The 21,940-nt window shown below is 37.1% G+C and overlaps 2 protein-coding genes across 2 annotated transcripts in view; one reads left to right on the top strand and one right to left on the bottom strand.

Annotated features, from left to right (window-relative positions):
• The window catches only part of LOC105452939, a 39,045-nt gene extending 19,852 nt beyond the window's left edge, over positions 1-19,193 (top strand). Inside the window, exons 3-5 of the mRNA XM_011694497.1 lie at positions 1,178-1,351; positions 16,298-16,478; positions 16,779-19,193. Coding sequence (XP_011692799.1) covers positions 1,178-1,351; positions 16,298-16,478; positions 16,779-17,002 — 579 coding nt within the window. The 3' untranslated portion in view covers positions 17,003-19,193. The remainder of the gene's footprint in view (positions 1-1,177; positions 1,352-16,297; positions 16,479-16,778) is intronic.
• Positions 19,194-20,120: 927 nt separating this feature from the next.
• On the bottom strand, positions 20,121-21,836 carry LOC105452924 (mediator of RNA polymerase II transcription subunit 22). The gene is made up of 2 exons (XM_011694484.1): positions 21,580-21,836; positions 20,121-20,625 (listed from the first exon to the last, which is right to left on the bottom strand). Exons 1-2 carry the CDS (start codon positions 21,680-21,682, stop codon positions 20,306-20,308), a joined length of 423 nt encoding a protein of 140 aa, XP_011692786.1. The 5' UTR covers positions 21,683-21,836; the 3' UTR covers positions 20,121-20,305.
• Between the last annotated feature and the right edge of the window lie 104 nt (positions 21,837-21,940).

Genomic DNA, 21,940 nt, shown 5'->3' with positions numbered 1-21,940 from the left:
GGTTTTAAAATAATTTGATGTTATCTTCGGTGAAGTTCGTAAAATGAAAAATTAAATATACATGTAATTTTGACATAAGATTTGAAGACAATGTTTAGTCGATTTGAGTGCAACTTTAGAACTTAAAAAATATCTCATTAAAATATCCAAAAATTTTATTAAATTATTTCATTCGTGATAAATTTTTTGTAACTTACACGCTCACTGTACAACTTTATATGAAATTTTTAATAATAATCTTTAAAAAAATGAAATAATATCGTCGTTTAATTTCCATGAACGAAAGCTTGACGAAGCTACTTGCTAAACACACGCGAACTGTAAATTTAAATTAGTCGCTGCCATGCAGTCTCGCATACGTTAATTTTAAATGTGGGAAAAGGTTTTTTTCGTGCAGATCCTCATATTTTCACGCGGAAACAACTTTCCCGAATCGCCGCGGGAGTTTCTCGGGTCGTGGAGGATTGCGTATTTGCACGTGCGCTTATTTGCGCTCGAGTCAAACGCGAACGCACGTCCCAGTCTACCGGAATGTTAGGATACATTTGCAAGCGGCAGAGATTTACGTGTGACCCGCGAAAAAGTCGACTTCAAATAACAACAAAAACTCTGCTTACAATGGCGCCGAAAATCAAGATAACGTGGCCGTACATTTCCGTTAAACCCTCGTTGAGAATTGAACAAATAAGAAAGTAAAATTACTTCACTGAGTAATGCAATCTTACAGCTTACGTATACAAATTTCTTTTTGTCGAAGTAATAGTCTAAAATCGGTTTAAAAATCTCAGACGATTTTTTTTTTAGATATGTATTTAGGCAGATTTTATTAATTTAAACCTCGAGATATATAAAGTAAATATCAATGTGTGTTAGCATAATATTTTGCAAAGTTTATAAATTAATGAAATAATTATTTTAAAATTATTCATATATTTGTGAAGAATAGTACACATGCCCTTGAAACAATTACATTTTATTGTATTAAAGAATAATTCCATAAACTTTCAAAATATTTAATACACAATGAAAAATATGTGTGTCATAAAATAAATTTGGGACATCGTTATACCTCGTTCGCCTTTCTTAAGTTATTGTGTCGTTTCTAAAGAATACGACAGTCTTCTTTTCGAAAGGTCATCGTGTTCTAACTATCGTTACCGTTTTTTTTTTGTTATAGGTTGGTGATGGTAGCATTATAGTGCTCGACGCTACTTTGGACGCATCTACGACCGACGATGCCGAGTGGGAAATCTCCGGGGGTCCACCGTCGCCCTGCGACGTGTCGTTTCTCAACGACAATGTTCTCATCAACGGACGCAGCAACCTCTCGAGGACGCCACGAAATCATAAGGTTAGTATCCTGCGCCTTGATTATGCAGGTTTTTCCATGCAACGCTTTGTTCAAACAGGTTTCGCAGAGAAAGAAAAATTGCGTCACAAATTGTGTCGGTATTTAAACACAATTGCTCATATTTTTGTTTCTTCATTTTTGCAATTGTGTTGTAGAGCGGGACTCCCTGTTCTGCGGTATTACCCAAATAATATTACAACAAACTGGTTTTTATGTCAAGAAATTTAAAGGAAAAACAGTTCAATTCACGCGAAATTTAAAAATACGAAGTATACAAAACATATCTTTAATAAACAGCGGAAATGAGCTCGAATAAATTTATACGAAAACGTTAAATCGTGACCATCTTTATCATATATGTATATTAGTAACAATGGTAATTCAGTTTCAAAATTTTCTATCTCACGTTTCAATGATAAAGTTGTGGGTAAACAAATTTATCGGCAAAGAGTGTTAGAATAGAAAACAGGAAATCGTAACATAAATCATAACTGTAAATAACTTTGAAGCCACCTAAAAACCACCTGCTTATCTATTCAAATCGGCCGTGTCGAAGCCGATACGAAGGGTCTTATCAGCGTCTCCTATTCTGATTACCGATTAGACACGGTGTTAAGTCTATCTAATCTAATCAGCTGCACCACCATTATATTCGCGGGCTCGTGACCCCGCTACTTTACTAAATCAAAAAGCGCACGGTATAATATTACTTTCAAGATCGCCCGCGCCGGCGTGAGAAAATCTGCCTCGTGAACCATTCGTGAGATCGGACGCACATTGTGTGCCCCCGTCGCAACTCCCACGTGGGCCGAGGAAATTTTTTTTCCCTCAGTATGGGGGAAAGAGAGAGGCTCTGATCCATGCCGTCACGTAATATATTTTTGGCTCGTGATGACAAACGTCGGTTTCACGCCTCTCGGCGTCTCTCCGAAACCCTGGAGTCTGTTCCGCTTACCTACATGCGTTCCCACCGACACGAACGGAAACGTTCTTCGCCCGTGGAAAATATATACGAGTGAAAAGATCGTGTATCTCTGTCGCGGAGAAATTTATTGACATTATTTCATTTATACGGATCTACGATATGTATAATCGTATACTTTATATGTATCGCATATATATTTAAAAATTATTCTTATACGTATAAAAAATGAAAGTTAGTCACGTGCTTTGTATGTACGGCCCTATTAACATGAAAAACTCTCAGCACCATTCCTAGCAGCCTGGAATTCTCAGGATTGTCTTGTTTTCGAAATAGCATCCAATCTTGGTATACCTACCTACATACATTTAATTAGACATTGCACGTTCCTTGCGCAATTTGATATCTGTCAGTCCCGATTACCGCGACCAGCGGAGTTTATATTTTCATTTGAAATTGTAATGGGACATGAATTTTTCGCTCGGATATTATTTTATTGGGCATTGAAGGTATATCTGGATATCTTAAGATTATGCATGGAGCGTATAATTTATGTGTTGTATCAGCGTTAAAATGTCGAATACGCGCATCGTGTCGAAGTACGCAGGTAATGGGAAATTAAGATCTTTTCGCGCGCAGCGCGTAACTTCGCGAGATGTAATCTATTACCGATCGACAGCAGGCAGATAAGCGAACAAAGCGTCGTTTAATAAAAGATGTAAGATACGTATATAACGCGTACGGGAAATGGTTTAACCGCAATAATAATGCACGATGCATGCATGTTGTAATATAGACGCGCTCGCCGCGCGCCGATAACGTATCGCTGGATATAGCATCGTGTTCCGCGGAACGCAAATGTATAAATATTGATACTGATATCGGGAGCGTAACGATATTTCGCCCGGCTATCATATATCACTCCGGGCAAGGTACGAGTAATATACACGAGGCGATTTTAAGCGAAAATATTAACGTGAAAACGGCGAATTTGCAAAACAACTTATGTAAATAGAACAGGTCTGAATGCCAATGTCAATTAGCCGGCTAAAATGCTTTCTTGGTGACAAGAAAATAAGTTCGTGTTCGTGTATACGTGATTAAATTATAACAAACTATTTTAATTATTGACAATCTTTCTACAGTTTATATACTCAAATGTCCATGATTAATTAATATTCATATCGTGTCGCGGTACTTTATTAATTTTTATGATACCGCTTTTCTCGTTGGCACAAAATCACGATCGTGTATATAAATCTCTTCCCAAGAGATTTCACACTTTTTATTATTATAAATATTAATCTGCTAATACTTGCAATAATATAATGAATCTGGTACTTCACTTTTATATTTTTTCTATTTTGATTTAAAAAGTAATATAATGAATCTTTAAAATTGTTTCTGACAATTGGCAACTGTTACATCGTGGTTAATTTCAATGTAGCTATTATCTTAGCGTTAATTCAAGTAAGTACCACAATATAACTTTCATAACATATATTAACGAGAAACGTAATCACGTTCTCGAATGAATACGTTTCGCGAGCATCTAATTTAAATCTCTAATAGCCGTGCTTAATTAGGTCCAGCGGATTCTTGCGGAATTTTCAATAGTTTCCATTAAATCGTGAAAGACGCAATCATTTTCATCCAACCATCAGGCGTTTTACTTCATTCGCGACTTTCTCACGCGATCGCGCGTCGACGTGACGTCGCGATGGGAGGCATTCTATTACCAACACCGATAAAATACCAATTTGTAAGTAAAAGTATCGTGTCCGCGGGCCCCGGCAATGATTTTCGAGCGCCTCGTCGACCAAGTTAATCTACCGTGCACCATGGGAAAAACTGTCGGCGAACAATTCCGCCGGACGCTTGCTCCTTGAATACAGCAAACGCAAAAAATAAGCCCATAAAAAAGCCCATCGAATATCTCAGAAAAAATAAATGTCTACGGGAACGTCAGGAACACTCGGCTGACGTTTTCACCGAAAATAATATTGAGTCTTTTTTTTATCGCGTTTCTGCTTAATAAATTTATAATTGAGATTTCGTTAAATATTTGATCGCGCAATTTTGTCATGAATATTGAATCTTATTTTTTGCATTAAGTGGCAATACAAATTGCTGTTCCTTTAAACACCCTGCATGAAATTAATAGAATGGTATCTTGCTATATTCATGTTCTTGAGATTCAACTCGCTTCAACGTTCATGTTTTTAATCTATTTTAAGTGCTGATGCGTGCCACAGTATTTTCCTATTAAGGAAAGATCTACGACATTGACCGAGGAATTCATATATAAAGGCAACACTGACAGCTCTGGAGCGTTCTGTTTTATATTGCCCATTGTGTTCTTACACAATCTCGCTATTCGTCTCGGGAGAGTTGATATTTCCTGGATCGCATGGACGGACGCTGCGTCGTGTTCTGGATTTATTTCAGTGTTCGTACACCGTGTCGGATTGATGGAAACGCTGGAATAACCGATCGCACGTTATACGCGACGCGGAATTCCTTTCCGCGAGTTATCGACGCGGAATGAGTCCCGGTTAGAAAATCCACGGGCATTGCTCCTGGATCAACGATCCAGATAAGAATTTCGTCGCACGTTTCGTCGTGCATCGAGAAAGGCGCAAGTCCGAGTCACGCAAAAAAGACCGACATTAAGAAGGGAAGTTCTGTTTGACTTCAAATAATTAGAATTCATAATTAGAATTTTACTTTTAAAAATCTTTATGTTTGCGTTTAATTAACGTTCGACCCTGCCGAAGGAATGTTATTTTTAAAGAACGTTGTGTGGCGTTTATATCGCTTTTCTTATTCTCGACCATTATGGAAATGTTGATTTATAAAATATTTGTTGTTAATTTCCCTAACTAACAGATTGAATATAAGATGAAATAAATGTACATGGAGAGAATTTTAGTTTAAAATTTACCCTGAAAATTATGTTAATTGTAGGACTACATGGTATTTTGACGAATTTTATATAATCTTTACTATTTTTTAAATATATACTACAATAAATTTATTGTAGTGCATAGTAAAATTTATTGTAGCGTACAGTAAAATTTGTCGAAATACTATGCTGTTCCACGATTAACAAAATTTTCAGGGTAAATTTTAAAAGGAAATTCTCTTCGTGTACTGTAATTAGCATATTTTTGCTGACAAATGCAATTACCTATAATGTTATCGACTGACGAATCTTAAGAATGATGCAAAAATTCCAGGAAAAATATTAAATAGTTAAAGTACTTGTAAAATGAAATATAAATTTTAGTCAAAGATATGCGCTTAAGGTAGAACTGAAATGTTGTTTCAACACATTTCTCTTGAAGGCATATCTGAGGAATTCTTCGTACATATGTGCTATCGTCTCCGCATATCTTGCTCTCGCAGCAGGAAACTCGTTCCTCTTCTGCACTACGTCTTAATTTTATTGTACTTTGGTTGAGATACGATTTAATGCCGTCGATGTTTTCGAGATTAGCGCTTACCTTGTATCTCCAAGCCTAACGCAGAAACTCGTACAGCATCCCAAGAATATATTCGATAAATAGCCAGCATTTTATATATAGGTATTTCCACAACCTTGATTTCACAAAGTAATAATATTCTCCTATATTTATCGACTTGTGTTAATATACTTTCGTCTTATTTATATAACAAATTCTGTTATAACTTTCAGTGAATGGAAAATTTAATTACGTTATGTTATTTTGTCAGAACGGGAAAGAGACAAAGTTTTAGTAATAGAAGTACAAAGATAACTTTTGTATATATCACTTGATTTGCTCTTTGCAAACGATCATTTTAAGGGCTTAAAAAAAACTTCGTTAAAGTAGAACCTCGAGATTTTCTTTTCTCCTTCCAGTTCGTTGCGGTCGCGAGATAATGCATGTATTTTATAATTCATTCTGTATTGCGGTTCATTCTGCTCATCGCGCAGTTTCACTTCGACGACAAACTCGATTTGACGACCGGCGCTTGTCCTCCGCGTTGCCGTCGAGTAATAATTTTCCTCCGCGTAAATCGCGCTGGAAAATCCGGAGTAAAGAGAACGGCCCTACAGAGACCGATTCGCTTATCGAGGGGATTCGCGTACTCCTCGTGAGAAACTTTTTCCGCGCGGGAACGAGGACTCGTAATGAGACACGCGAGCGAGAAGTTCTGAATTTTATGTTAAGTTATGCAAGACGCGTTATGCGAGGTTAATGCAAGGGTAATGCACAACTCGACGTCGCGCAGCTTTTCTCTCACGCTATCGCGACCCGTGAAAAAAAAAAGCGTTCGTTTATTATCCATGTACTTAAGTACCTTCTGAAGTACCTCTCTCGAGAGTGCCGGACCTCGCTTCGGTGCCTCCCGCGAAACGATAATAACAAATTGCTCGCTTAAAGGTGACGGTGTTACTATCTGCATAATAGATTTGCAAATTACTGTATCGACTTAACCGAGGTGTCAGTCGTTATTGTTTTGCAATGTTTTACGTTTCGCGAAGATGCAAATGCGCCCAATGGAGTACTTCGTTACTTCGCATTATGCATTATGCATCGCGGGAAATTGACAGCTGATGATTTCTGCCATCGAAGGCTAGGTGGCAAGCACAAAAATGTGACACAAAAATTACGCTATGTAAAGAGAGCGAAACCTCTCTCTTTTCTTGCTTATATCAATTCTCACGCAATCAAGAAATGGGAAGAAAATTATCGTGAAAATTCTTACCCCATTGTGACTCGACACTCTGTTGTTCCTCGCTGTTAAAATGCCCGCAAGTATGCCCCTCGCGTATTTACATTCGTTGCACACGCGTTTCGCGTATTTACGTTCGTCGGTTGTTTTAGCGCTTGCGAACACGCAATTATATACGTCGTAAGTGAACGGTAAATAAATTGGAAATTACTTAACTCGAGGCACAATGTCAACAAAGTATCTCTCGGCGTGCACGCAAACGATTTATCCTCTTCCGTCTCGCGCGCGCGCGCGCACCGTCGACGACCGCACCGTTTTCTTTTCTTCCCTCCGCGCAAACGTGCCACCGGGCACACCTACATACGGAACCCACATCCGAGGCTTAGACACACGCTAGACAATAGCGGTCGCGGGGACCGCGGTAATATAAAAGGATCGCGAAGCCGTAATTTACGCGCGATTTCACGCCCGCGCGCGACAACCGCGCGACGCGACGCACGCAACGAGGCACACGCTCGTGTCCGCTATGATTGCGTGAGGTAGACCGGCGTGCGGGCATTATGCAATGTATTACGCGCGTATTCGATGAACGCGATTATGCGCCGCGTCTCTCGTTCTCGCATATTATCCGCATATTAGATAACATTAAACGACGTAGATTCAAAAGTTTAAGCTTACCGCATTATTCGCTTATTGTGTGATACTCATCTGCAAGACGTGCTACGTTATTATAATAGTAATAGAAAAAGCTTCTCTTTCAGCAATCTTTTTTGTATCTTACTTAAAATATTGTCTTTATCGATCGAGATTTAAATTCTGCCAAAACAAGAGAAATGTTAAAAAAAATAATACGAATCTTTCTATGCATAAAAATATTTTGCTTGCTGTTACTGATTTATTTTTTAATTTCAAATATATAGATGTTTCTCTTCTCACACTTTTTTAGCTCGATAGCAATTTAGATAACTGGAACGTAGCACGAGGCACTTTAGGCCTCTGTTCCGCGATGCGAATTCTCATTTGCTTATCTTCCTTTTACAGGATTTGATTTATTGAAAGCTTTCACATCCATGTTCGTCTGTAACGATGTATACTAATTTCTGCCTGCTGTCTCGTGAAACAAATTGTAATCTCGCGTGCCATGTATTCATTAAAGTACAATGAATACTGTTATTATCTACTTGTCGGCTAAACGCATATCTAATGCATGACTGTTAAATAATAATTAGATACGGTGTTCGTAATGTCCGATGAGGTGTACATTGCCGGCGGGTTGCGTGTTGCTCGCCGCTGACTTTTGTGCCGAGTGACACCGTATACCCGACCGAATGACATCCTTCGGTTACCCGCGCGTACTCTTTTCAGTCCAAGACGTTACGGTTTGCCACGACTGAACGATGGGAAACTCCCGCCGGTGCGCAAAGTGTATTTCCGTGAAAATCATCGCTACCACGGTAATAAATCGGAGATTTTTGCAGGCCTGAAAGAACATTGTCGGAGACTTGGCTGCGTTTTGATGTGCACGGAATCGCGGGTAATGAAAACATTTACGCACTGTGTATGGAACCTTGCATATCAGAACGATGCATTAAGACGTCGGTGGCATAAGAATATTGCAAATGACAATGTTTGACAAATATTTTTATTTTTATTTGTTTTGATCGATTAATTTATTTGTACATTTTAAAGAGTAGAATAGATAAGGAATAGTAATTATCATCCTATGTATTGCTTTACAGGATTATTACAGCAAAGTTTACTTTGAATATTATATATATATATATATATATATATATATATATATATAAACAATGGAAGTATTTTGTCGAAATAGAGTAATACGTGAAATGCCCGCAATATAATAATAATACACAAATCTGACAAATTGCGATAAACGGGAGATGATAGACGCAACATTTAAGCAACTATATCGTGCCATGTCGCCAACATGTCCGATGTTTTAATCGCTATTACATTTCAACAGATTTAACGTCCAAAATATTTACACTTATTCTCGTGAGTTGAATCGAATTTGAGAGAGAAAGAAATGGTTTTAGGATTCTTATGAACATATGAGAGCTTCGTAGAATAGTTTATATTACGTAGTTTATGAACATATGAGAGTTTGTAGAATAGTTTATATATAGTACAGATACTATTTTTTATTAATTGCAATTATTAATCTGTTATATTATATTCAATTACTATATTATTTTGCGATTTATCTAAAAGATAAATTAGACATCATCGAATAAAATGTGGAAAGTACACTTCCCCATAGTTAATATAATAATAAGAGAATTGTATTTTTCTCCTCCGAAACGTATTTGCATAAAATAATATAACATATATTATTATTTTCATGACAAAACATTTATTTTAGTATTTGCAAACTTTCACTATAGATGAACAGTGAAAACAATTTGTCAGAAGTACTTATATTGGAAATTCACTATTTACAGTAATAAAATTTATGGGATTAGACATTAGCTCAATTTAATTGATCTTTTTTTATTTCAACAATCACATTCATGATCGTAATGCCGCGGGATTTTTAACTGAGTCAGCGAAATTCGAGCACGTCGAGTATGTATTTACAAATTGATTGTAATCGATCGTAAGTTGTTTTGAAACACCGGCGGTCTAGTTTTGTATCCTTGAAGAGAACTTAAGCTTACGTGTTTAAACAATTTTTATTTTTATGGACGTGTTGCGGGACGTATTGACTGCACCACAAAGAGCAAGGCATATCCCGTTGCGTTATAGGCTTACCGATTTGCGGAATTAACACGTTCTCGCAACTGTTGCATGAAAGCAGTAAAAAGAAAAATAAGATACGATCTTTTAAACGCAGCGGATTTAATTTCGCACACGCGGCTTGAATTTGAATGGAAATTTAATGCCGTAAAAGTATGGCGAGTATTGCAAAATGGTTATAAAGACGAGCATAAAATTAGGATTGTACGTATCTATTACGAAATAAATTCTGCCACGCGTGTTCTTGCTTCTCCGAATCTATATACGAAAGCGTTCGCGGATCTCGGCGTGCGTTCAGCCACCAAGTCCTTCCTTCGTTTATGACGCGTTTATGCGTTGCCATCGGCTAGGTCGTTTCGCACACATGCAAATTAAGCGACGCGCAGACGACGACGGCGCGTAGGATGTGCGTAATCTCCCCAGCAGCGCGCTGCCCAGTCAATAACGGGATCTATAGTAATTCACCTTGTCCGCGGCAGACATTCTAATCGCTCCTCGGTCAAGCATTTAAATTGATGGCGATTAACATAGCGATCCATCCATCCGCGCGCTCCGGATACGATCGAATCGAATTCGTGTCACGCAAAAACGACCGATAAAACGGCTTTATGGCTTGTGTTCCTTTTTTTTTCTTGCGTTGCGTATATCACGATTTAACGAGTCGCGAAGTTGCTTCTATAATTTTTCATCGCCGGAGCAGAGTGTCCGTGACAAGGGAACTCTTTCGACTGTATTTAATTATTTTTATATAGCTGGCCTTAATCTTTTCAGACGATCTGCGCGAACACATTTCTACCATCGCGATTTCATCTTTAATGTAAATTTGATTTAAAAAAGAACATTGTAGGCGTACGTCTTCGTATCGCGCACTTGCTTCATGTAAGATTGCTTCATACAATTATTTGAGCGATTTGTTGTCTGTAGACGAGTTCTAAACTTCACTAATCTCATTTGCCAGTTAAGTATAATTATACTGATTGTGAAAGGAATAACTCTATAGGAATAGTTATCTCGTAATCAATATTCGAGATATGCGCGATTTACAATTACAATATAATTTACTGAACGTTGATGTCTGAAATATATGATATCTGCAAAGTAAATAAAAATTCTTTAGTGAAGCCGTTTATATTGTTGACAGCGTAATGAATAGAAGATCCACAATCATAAGATAAATGCATCAAAGTAAGAAGAAATCTAAATCTATATAAGAAAATATAACAAACATAATACAAAATATAACATCTATGTAAGAAAAATAATAAGCTACAGGTACTCTCTAAATCTGAATCAGTGGAAAAGTCACTGATTGAGTCAGTAACGCCTTGCATCGCTAATGAATACGTGAAACAAAGCCGAATCTACTGTGCAATTATAGCGAGAACAGCGAAATCCACTGATTTGTCAATGATTATAGCGATTATTCACTTATTTATTAGCGAATTCCGAGAGACAATGAAGTTGAATTTACTGATTAGTGACACACTTGGGACTGATGCATTCAATGAATAATCATGGATAATCAGTGACTATCCACTGATTCAGATTTAGAGAATATAATTCAGAGTCGCTATAGTTTATAACAGTGCCATAATTTAGGATTATATAACGCGCGAAAAGTGAAGGTATCGTACCTCAGTTTTATAATTATCCTTCTTGTGAACACAGAGATGCGTCTATACAAATTCGATAATCGGTTCACTGGTCGCATTTGTTCCAACGGGTGGATTTTCACGTTTTGAGAGCAGAGTCTCCCCCCGAGGGCTGATCAGTTCGCTCGATCGAGCAATCGCGCGGTAACGCGTCTAAATTGCGTCAGAAGCGCGTACACGATGTGCGTTAAGGGAACTCGCGCGCGCGGCGTTTTACCCGCGTTTTATTAGGACATAACGGATGCGTCTGCGTCTCCAGTTTTTGCCGCGCGGCACGACCTTTATGTGCGCGTCCATTTAACACGCTGCTGTCGTGGAAAACCTCCGGGAGAAAGATACGTGGGTTTGTGAGCACGCGGATCCCTGGCGGGATACGCCGCTTAGAGGACCATAAATTCTCTTCCCCGGTGCTCTTCGTTATCTGCCGCCACGGCCTTCGTATTTCAGGAAGAGCGATATCGTGGCGCGAGCCGCTGCAAGATCCGTGTATCCTTCTATTTCAAAGGTCACGCTGATATTCTCCTTGCGCATAGATTTACCGTACAGTTATCCACTTACTTCGTACAAGCATTCACTTTCCAAAACCCACATGGAAGACTGCGTACTATGAAACATAATCAACATCCATGTAACATTTTATCTTACGGTTATATATCTCAATTATTATGTTATTAGATAATTTTATTTTATGTGCAGATGAATCTTTTGCAATTTTTAAATATATCATCGTTAGATCATCGACGGCAGCATATTAGATAATTTTATTTTATGTGCAGATGAATCTTTTGTAATTTTTAAATATATCATCGGTAGATCGTCGATGGCAGCATATTAGATAATTTAATTTTATGTGCAGATGAATCTTTTATAATTTTTAAATATATATATCACCGGTAGATCATCGACGGTAGCATATTAGATAATTTGATTTAATGTGCATATGAATCTTTTGTAATTTTTTAATTCTTCTATAATACTTGTCACGCAATTTTGAAAGGGAGTGAAATATTCTCTTCTTAATCAGGAAAATCTATCTAATTTTCCGCGTCAATAATGAGGCAAAAAAATAGAACTTAATGCTACAACAAGTGTTATTTCAGAAATAAAACTTCATGTTAAAAATTCCAACAACAAGAATGTGAATTGCCAATGAAATTTTGCTTGCAAGTAAAATGAAGTAAAATAAGTTTATCTCGCGAATGCGAATGAAATGAAGCGAAAGTATGCTGTTACGTGCAAGACGCAATATTTTAAGTGCAGAGGAGAAACTGTCCTTTTGACCAAACATCAAACGATACTTAGATAAACAGGATTATCGTAGGTACTGTAATGTACTGAGTAGATGCATTCATTACGAATTATTGATGAGAAACTCAGCTCGAAATGGATCTTCCGGGATCTCCGCTTAATAAAAGCACAGATTTTTGTTAAAATAATCACAACAAATAGCGACGCGTCCTAATACCAAAAATAATGATTATAGTACAATTTTTCGAGAAGGGGCACTTTAGAATTGCTATAGAAAAGATAAAAACTGAATATGAGATCACCTGCGAAAAATGGAATTCCTTGAGAATAAATCATATCACAGTTGTATCGAATGTTTTGAGAGAGGTTTTTCTTTTCCCAAACAAAAAGATTGTTAGTTAAAACAAAGAAACATTTAAATAGAGAACATTCTTTTCATCTTTAGAAGGTCGCAGTACAGCGAGAGAAAGGATCTAATATTACACTTAGCATTTGTTAGAGACTCGTTTGAAAGGAATAAAAAAAGGATCTTAAAGAAGTTATTAGAAGTTATCGAGAATATATTAGAAATCTTTATAAAATTCTACGATGGCAGTTTCAGCACGTAACGATGGCAACACGCTTCGCATCGATTGGGGATAATCCGCTGCATCCTTCGTAAAAAAATCAATAGCGATTGCGCCAATGGACGCGCGACTTTGCGCGACTTGCACGCGTCTTTCAAAGCGATTTAGCACGGATTTTTTTATGCGCACGCACTCCTATCAATACGCGTCGTGCAGAGACTTTCCATTTTGATACTCGCTCCTCGCCAATCGTCACGCCACGTTTATCGATAATATTTCCTCGTCGAGAAGAAAGTCTTCCTGTCGCCGTCTTCGTTTCCGTTTTTCCTGGGTGTCTTTTCGCGATTGAAAAGACAACTGCGATCTTCGATCGCAAATTACAGGAGAAAACGGTCAGCAATGCAAGACGCCCCGGGCGTCCTTTTCTTACAGCGCCGTTAGAAAAGCATAACACTTTTTACGGCGATGTTGCCAATGGAGTAAAATACTTGACGCATAAAGTTACGTTATACTCCGAGACAGAGATTTTCATCCTATTCATTAAGCTGTCCGTGGAACGGTTGTAACCAACGTACGTCCATTCACTGGTTACTGACTACTAAATTTATTCTGATTCCTGCGTTTTAAGGCATGGAATTATATTCATTTTTTCCAGAAACGTGAACGTAATACATACTTTCACGCAGAAAGATTCAAATCAGTAACTGCCAATAAAAAGAATTATCTTCCCGGTATACATATAAAGAATTTTAATCATTACTTATATAGATTTCCGTTTATTTTCATGAATACTAAGTTTTATAAAATATTACCTCTCACTCCTAAATTTATAAATTAATTTTTATTTAAAAATCTAAAAGATACGGAATATTTTTCTTAATTAATAAGTATTGGCTTATCAAAGAATTGTAGATATTGCCATATTTATCTTAGAGTACCTCTCTCTTTTAATATTCTTCTTTGTTATTTTAATCGCTTTCAGATAATCAAACAGAGTCATACACGTATCTCTTCCAATATTCGTGATTAATTTGTCACGCGATATGAAAATTGACTTTCACATTTAATTTAAAATATTCGAATAATTAGCCTCAAGGATTTTACTTCCGACTCGCGGAACCTTTTGTAAAAATTTGAGACAATAAGTCACGTAATTAACAATACACATACAACAATGAATCCCATGTATAATCATGAAGTGCGCAACCGTGAGCCACGTAATTGCAGCGTATGTGAAATCAACATTCGATTTCATCTTAAGGTCGAAAGCGACAATCAATCGAAATGTCTCATCGCTCAGATTGAACAGTGGCATACATAAAAAAGAATCAATATATTTCTCCTGTTTTGCGATTTGATTATCGTCGGTATTTATCGAAAATCTTTTCTCTTTCATTATCAATTTTATCGTTGCGGCCGAGAGAGGCTTAATCATCATTTTTAATAAATGACTGACATCAATTTCTCGATGATCGATAGAAGATCCGAATCTGACGAGGTGGATCTAATCGGGGCATTGAAGCGTAGTATTTAAACTCGCTCGTCGCGGAGATGGGGAGGGATCTCTTGAAGATGACTGTGGAAAGTAACCGCGTTCGTTCCTCAAGTTTTGCTGTTAATGCCACTTAGCCAGCTAGCCGGAACGGTCCATGATTGTCGCATTCACTCGCTCGGTGAGAAAATGCTAATTGCAATTCGCGACGGCCGACGAGGAGTTATCCCGGAAAAGTGGAGCGTCGTTTTAGAAAGCGCGATTTAACGCGCGGCTTTAAAGCGACTTTTCGCGGCTCTTGGGCGGTCGTTTATTTTGGCGACTCTGGTCGGCGACGCAAAAACAAAAAAAGAGGAGAGAGGACGGTGCGTGAATGATTATTTTAATCGGGTCACGAGCGTGCGCCTTTCAGGCTCGCGTACCCCGCGGAAGAAACGTCGTTCGATCTGTCCGAGTGTCTGTCAGTTCGATTTGATTTTTTGTCTTATGTCTCACGACGCCTCGGGAAAAGAAAGAACGGTGCATATATATAATTATAGCGAAGCGAGCAGTCAACCCCCCTAGTTGAAATAATCGCCGGTACTGTTATCGCCAGACTGACGCAGCGAATTGATGCAAATCTACGTTTTGCATCAAAAAACCGCGCCTGAAGTACATTCGCAGAATATTTATGTCGCATATAAAAACAAATGTATATTTTTATATCTAAATATTTAAGAAGTTAAAAGATGATTTCTCAAAATGTCTTTAGAATGTTTAACTTTCTGAATGTTATAATCCACAATTTGTTATTTAAAAAATAACAAAAAACTATTTTATTACTTTATCGTAGAATAAATAAAATTTATTTTCGACGAAGATGCATTCAATTTTTATATATGATATATTTCTGCATAAAATCCGAGTCCAAACTTTACATGAATTAAACGATTTATCGTAAAAGAAGTGAGAAATTTTTGAATGAGAATAAGATTTATTTAGCCAAACTAAAAACAAGTATCATCTTCTCACATTCTTTTCTCTCATCCTCGCAAATTCTTGTCGCATATTAATATGACGGACGTTTAATCCTCTGCAAAGGAGATAACAATGCTTTCTTCCTTGACGATTCGCACATGCGACGTACAAAGACGGCGACGACGACGACGACGACGATGACGAACGGACGGACGGGCGATCGTCCCCACTCATCGCTCGCAGGTCGAAAAAGCATTGAGTGTGACCGGTTACTGTTATTCGAGGCTACATTACATGCGGTTGCCGTTGTTTGTTCTCCCCGTATCTCATTTGTACCGCGCGCGCGGCAACGCTTATTACACGAAGCGCGCGCGCGCCTCGCAAAATTTTTCCGCGTATAACTGTTCCGCTGAAGGCGCAAAAGGCGGACATAAATCGCCGCGCTTGCCGCGTAACACGTGTTTACATATGCGAATACCCTCGGCGCGCGCACATACACACACCCGGCAGCGATTCTTCATGCCCCGCGCGCGCGGTGCACGTAAATTAATTTATCGCCGCGAACGCACGATATTTCCCATGCAAATCGCTTCGTATTACGCTCGTTTACAGGCAGCTCGGATTTTTAATTAAACCTTATGCGATTTACAGCATCGAATACAGTTCGACGACACCGCCACGCGTACCTTCGAGTATCCCAGCGAAGCGTCGATCCTGGAAGGTGAGACCAGCAGCGTGGACGGCGAGACCTCCAGTTCCGCGGTCGAGCAACAGCAGTCCGCGCCGAGCAACAACAAAATCTCCCCGACGAGCAGCATGCCGTCCCTTCTCGGTAAGAAAAATCAAACTCGATTTCTGTTGAGTTGCACTCCCGTTCGCAGCTCGGCTAAGACATTTTTTTTTGCAATTATTTCGATGTAACACGATATTACAATTAAGTAATTAAAATAAACTGGAATTATCATAAAATATTCCAAGAGATGTATCGCAATTACAGAAAATTGATCTCAGGGAGGATTTAATAATCTCGTTATTTAATCGAATGGAAAGCTAAATTAAATAAACAGAAAAAAAAAGATGGAAGGAAAATTAATATATCCGCGTGCAGCCACTCAATACCGGTTGTCTGCAGGTGGAGGTGGACTAGCCAGTTACACGCCCAGCAAAGTCGATCTGACGTCGGAGGGCTTCGAGCTGGGCATCACCAGGGCTATACTGATGGTACCGACCTCAGCGGCGGCAGCAACGACAGCAACGACCGGGCAAACCGAGAACGCGAGCGAAGTGGAATACTTGAGACCGGCTCAGGACGCGGGCGCTTGGGGCTCGGAGACGACCGGCGATCTTCTTTATTGAAAAAGAAATGCTGAATGACGCTTTATCATATTCACCAGCTCAACCACGTCCCTCCGCGCGGCAATAGAACGAAACGAACGAAAACGAGAATGAAACTTATAAGGCTAACATAAAGTATTCCTTGTTTTTTTTTTCCTAGCGGCGAGAATAATCGCGAGAGACTACGCAAATGCAAAAGAATCAATATATTATATAGTGAACTTTAATAATAATAATAATAATAATAATAAAAAAATTATTTACGACAAATGCTCACATAACCGTATAAAGCGAATTTTTCATAGAAAGCAGATTTAAGACGTTCGCGTTCGTGAGCGGACGATATATGTATGGACCACAGATAAGTTATTGTCAAATATGCACATTAAATTAAGCGAACTTTTTTTTAATTATAAAAAGGAATCAAAAGCGCGATCTCCGCTCACGAACGCGTCGAACACTGAAAGCGAAGTTTGTTTAGATGATTAAGTAAAAAAAAAAAAAGAACTAACAGTATCATTCCAAGTGTATGCATTTACTTTGTATCGTTATGCTACGTCAAATCGACGGACTTTTCCACAATGAATCATCGAAACTGCCAGGTTACGCTATATAGTGCTGCTTTTTTTTTTCATAACGGCACTCGAAAGGAAGAGCGACTGATACTCCATTGCTTAGAGGAAAAAAAAAGATTAAAAGAGCATATCATCTTTCTGGCATATTTTATAAGATAGAGGATTAATCGACGAGAGAATCGAGAGTTTTGTAACCTTTTTGAGATTACTTTAATGCTAAGCTGCGAGTGTTCAAGCTGCCAGTAAAAGGCCAGAGTTTTATGTGAGTTTTTTGTAGAAAGGAAAAGGCATACGATTCACAATGTCTTTGAGATTCAATTGGAGGGGAAAAAGATTCAGGAAAGAAAAAAAAAAGAGCTCGAATTTAGATTTGTAAACGTTTTTTGCCAAAGTAGAACGTAAGTCTACTTAGTATATTTAATAATGTATATGTACAATAAGTGTTCCAAGTTCGACAAAACTGTAAGAATTGTAAATTTCAAAGCACATCGTCACATTTGTACCGAGTGTATGCCTTGCAAATGCGAAGATAAGCCATTACAGCGTATGTGTCCTTTTTCATGTTGAGTTTGCATTTATTTTTCAAGGATCATATAATACATAAAACTAATAGCTTTCCAGCTTATAGGAGTTGCATAGATGAAAACGGCGATTTAATGTTAATTAATTAATTTTAAGGGAATTGAATTTTGTATATACTAAATTATTGTGGGTCTTGAAGAGCCATCCAAGAGATAAGTTAATCGAGTCACGAAAGTTCGAGAAAAAGAAATTACAATTAAGATCAGCTTTCTTGTATTACTTTTACGTTATTCTTTTTGTGTTAATTTCTTGTAACATTTATGTAGCATCTCCACGGATGCGTTACCACGGATAATTCGGAAATATTGTTTTGAATCGTGTAGGTGTAGGTATTTAATAATGTATGATTGTAACGATATGTAGTTAATATGATTTTATCACTTGGACAGTGGACTAATTCAAGCGAGAAGAACGCGATTAAAAGATAATTTATTTACGGAGGTGCATCAAAAGTAAACTGCTGCCGCGTATTTTGTTAGAATTTCAAATGTATTTACTTTATTTAGATGCTGTATCGGTTCACCGAATAGAGTTTGTGATGTACCGCATTGTTTAAAAGACTTGTTCTTGTGTCACAGCGTTGTGTCTTACACTGTGATATTTTTGTTAATCTTTTTCTAGCGTAAAACATAATTTCCAATTATTTGTCAGACCCAGCAAGTCGTCGATGCTCCTTGTGTCTCGTTGCTACAATACACGAACATTACAGGAAGCAAGTCAGATTACGTATGTGCAACATTCCAAATTGAAATTATATACGTTACATAGAGCGCGTCTTTTTTAATTTTGTCAATTAATCAATTGTAAACTCCTCTTGCTCCAATACAGGAGAGCTGTGTAACAGTTTTGTAAATTACTATTGTACAGAATCACAAAAAAAAAACACGTTTCGAGTAAACAATAATAAGTGGAAACGATTGAGATGACTATTAATAACTGAAAAGCTTGGATCTATATTACTACCTTCTTAAATATGTAAAAGTATTGTGTGATGTACTGTCTATGTGTTACAAAATATTGAAATAATAAAAGAGACAATTACTCCTTATTTCTTATTCAGGACTCTTGTCTATAAATCTCCATAAAATTAAGGGAGGAACTTTGTGATGCGTATGCGTATGGATATACATGTGGAGAGAACGTGTGCGTTTCTTGCGGTTAAATAGGAAAATAAATTCAGTACGTAGGATAGTTAAAGGTAAATCAAACTAGTTGAAGGATATAGAAGGAAAATGGGAAAGAGGATATGGGTAAAGTAGAAAGGTACGATTTTGATGCGAGCGATAGTAATTAGAGCAGTGAAAAAGGTAGAAAGCATAAGTTGTGTGTAAGATAGGTGGTTGAGATAGGTATTAGAGTTATATTATACAGTATTTAGAGGTAATTAATTTCAGAGGAAGGGAATAAATGTAAGAAAATAATGTTTAAAATAGAGGAAAGTAAAGAGAGTAAAAATAAGAGGTAAAAAGATAGTTACAGATTATAAAGGAAAAAATATTTGAAGGTATATTTTAAACATTGTTGCGATAGAAAGGGAATGAAAAGAATTTACGGAGATACAAGCTAGAGATAGTATTGTTGTATACAGACTATTGAGCAGTAAGTGAGAGTTCACGATAAAGTAGAAGAACTTAGGATAGATAAACAAATGCAGATCATCTGCTGTTAATTATGGAAAAAGAAAGGGAAGAAGAGGATAAGAAGCGGACGAGGAGGAGAAAACAAGGATGGAGACTCTAGTTATCATGTAGATTAGATAAAGATACAATATAAATGTAAGAAAGCAACGGAGAACAGAGAGAAGAAAAAGAAATTGTTTATGAAGCGATAATTGAAGGGATGGCAATAAGGTAAAGGAGTTGGTATATAAGAATCGATGGAACAGAAGCTGTAATAGGAATGTTTAGAAGTAAAAAACTTTATAACGCTAAAAATAAATAAAATAGCCTATGTAATATATAAGATTGAAAAATCGCGATAAATCGAACGTTAAATTAATCCTATTTATTAAAATAAATGGATAATGTACAACTTGAATGAATGATACTTTGTGATACGCATTAGAAAACAAGTCTCACATATATTACAGGACTAGGGTTAAATTAAGCTTAAACTTATAAACTAACTTATAGACTAATGTTAAACTAGCGCTAAACTTAAACTAGTGTTATTTGTATATCGAAGTGTAATATTCCTCTTCCAGATCGTATAAGTCCGCAGCCATGTCGTCCCTCAGGGAAGCCAGCTTTTGGTCACATTCTACTTGCTTAGTTCTAAATAATTTGCCGTTTTGTATTATGGCGTCGTTTACAGAAGGAAAATCATTCAGGATTAAATACTGCTTTATGTCAGAGACTAGTTTCATTAATGATTCGCCGGCACGCACGATATTAGCTGCTCTGACATGCATTTCATATGTATCTTGCTCACATTGCGTCATCCGAGACAACTGAGAGTCATTTTCTCCTTTTGCAAGTTTAATTATTTCTGGAAAAGTAGAAATAAACCAGAATTAAGATAGATATTAAAAATAATAAAGATAAAAGTAAACCGTTAGGTTCTATATTATCTAGTAAAAATCTTTCTTTTTCCAAATTTTATACATATATATATAATTAATAATTAATTTAATAGAGAGATAAAAATTATATTTATTATAATTATACAATTGTTCAATTATATTAAATGCTACTATGCTAATACTCTATTAGATATTACGTACACTGTGTGTATGAATTTTTATTTCTTTTAACTTTACTGTAACTTTTATTTCTTTTAACTTTACTGTTTTAACTTAACAATATAATTTACAGTGTTAAGAATAATTTCCGCACATAATTCGTTTTACATTTATTTCTCTACATAATATCTTTAATAATTAATCTTTAATTTTTGTTTTATATCTTTTAGTATTTCAATATTTCTATTCTACTATGCTATATCTAATATGCTATATCGTGAATGACCCAAAAATGAAATTCATATATAAACTTGTAAACATGTTTCAAAAAAATTATAACTACAATTTGTGGAGCTTCAGCAGTTGTTTGTCGAGCAAAAGAATTTTATCTCAATATATTCTTGGTCTCGCCCATTCCACATAAAATAAGGAATTTTGAGAGAATGTACATTCTAGGGAAATACTCTACTTAAAAAAAAAACAAAAGCAAAATCCAAGATAAGAATAAATCGAATAAATTGTGGCACTGCATCTCTTGGAGGATGAAAATTCAAATGATTAGAAAAGGACCAAAATTATCAGTACATTCTTTGCAATTGTACTATATTATACTGCACTTAAAATACAGTTAGATATACAATTAGACAAAGGGAAAGGTAGGAAAGGTAAAAAGCCTAGAGAGTTTAGTCATAAATTTCATTATTGGAGGCAAAAAACGCCTATAAGCAATGGGTTGAGGAATATTTAGAGGTTAGAGATACCTTCGAAATTTTCCAGCATGGATTTCACGTCGTCCTTTAACCTCGTCGTATACGATTTCAGTAACGCCTCCTTACTCTGAGGAAGCGCACGTTGGCTGGCCATCGTGTCGCACCGAAATGGAACAACACGTGCAAATCAATGATGTTGACGGTACCTTCGCAACTCCGTTCAGAACGACAAAACACAACGATACAACGCTGACAGCGGCGGGACAGCGCCGCCGGTTGCCGCCGGTATTGCGAGTAGAGAAGAGGGGAATTTTGCTCACATGCGTAGTAGCGCAACAATGCTGTCAGGCACGTACAGTTTCAAGTTTGTTGCAATAAACATTATATTATCATGGAGCCCCTCGTGGGGAGG

This window comes from Wasmannia auropunctata, unplaced genomic scaffold (assembly GCF_000956235.1).
Source record: "Wasmannia auropunctata unplaced genomic scaffold, wasmannia.A_1.0 LD336024.1, whole genome shotgun sequence".
NCBI lineage: Eukaryota > Metazoa > Arthropoda > Insecta > Hymenoptera > Formicidae > Wasmannia > Wasmannia auropunctata.
This window is presented reverse-complemented; position numbering and strand designations above follow the sequence as displayed.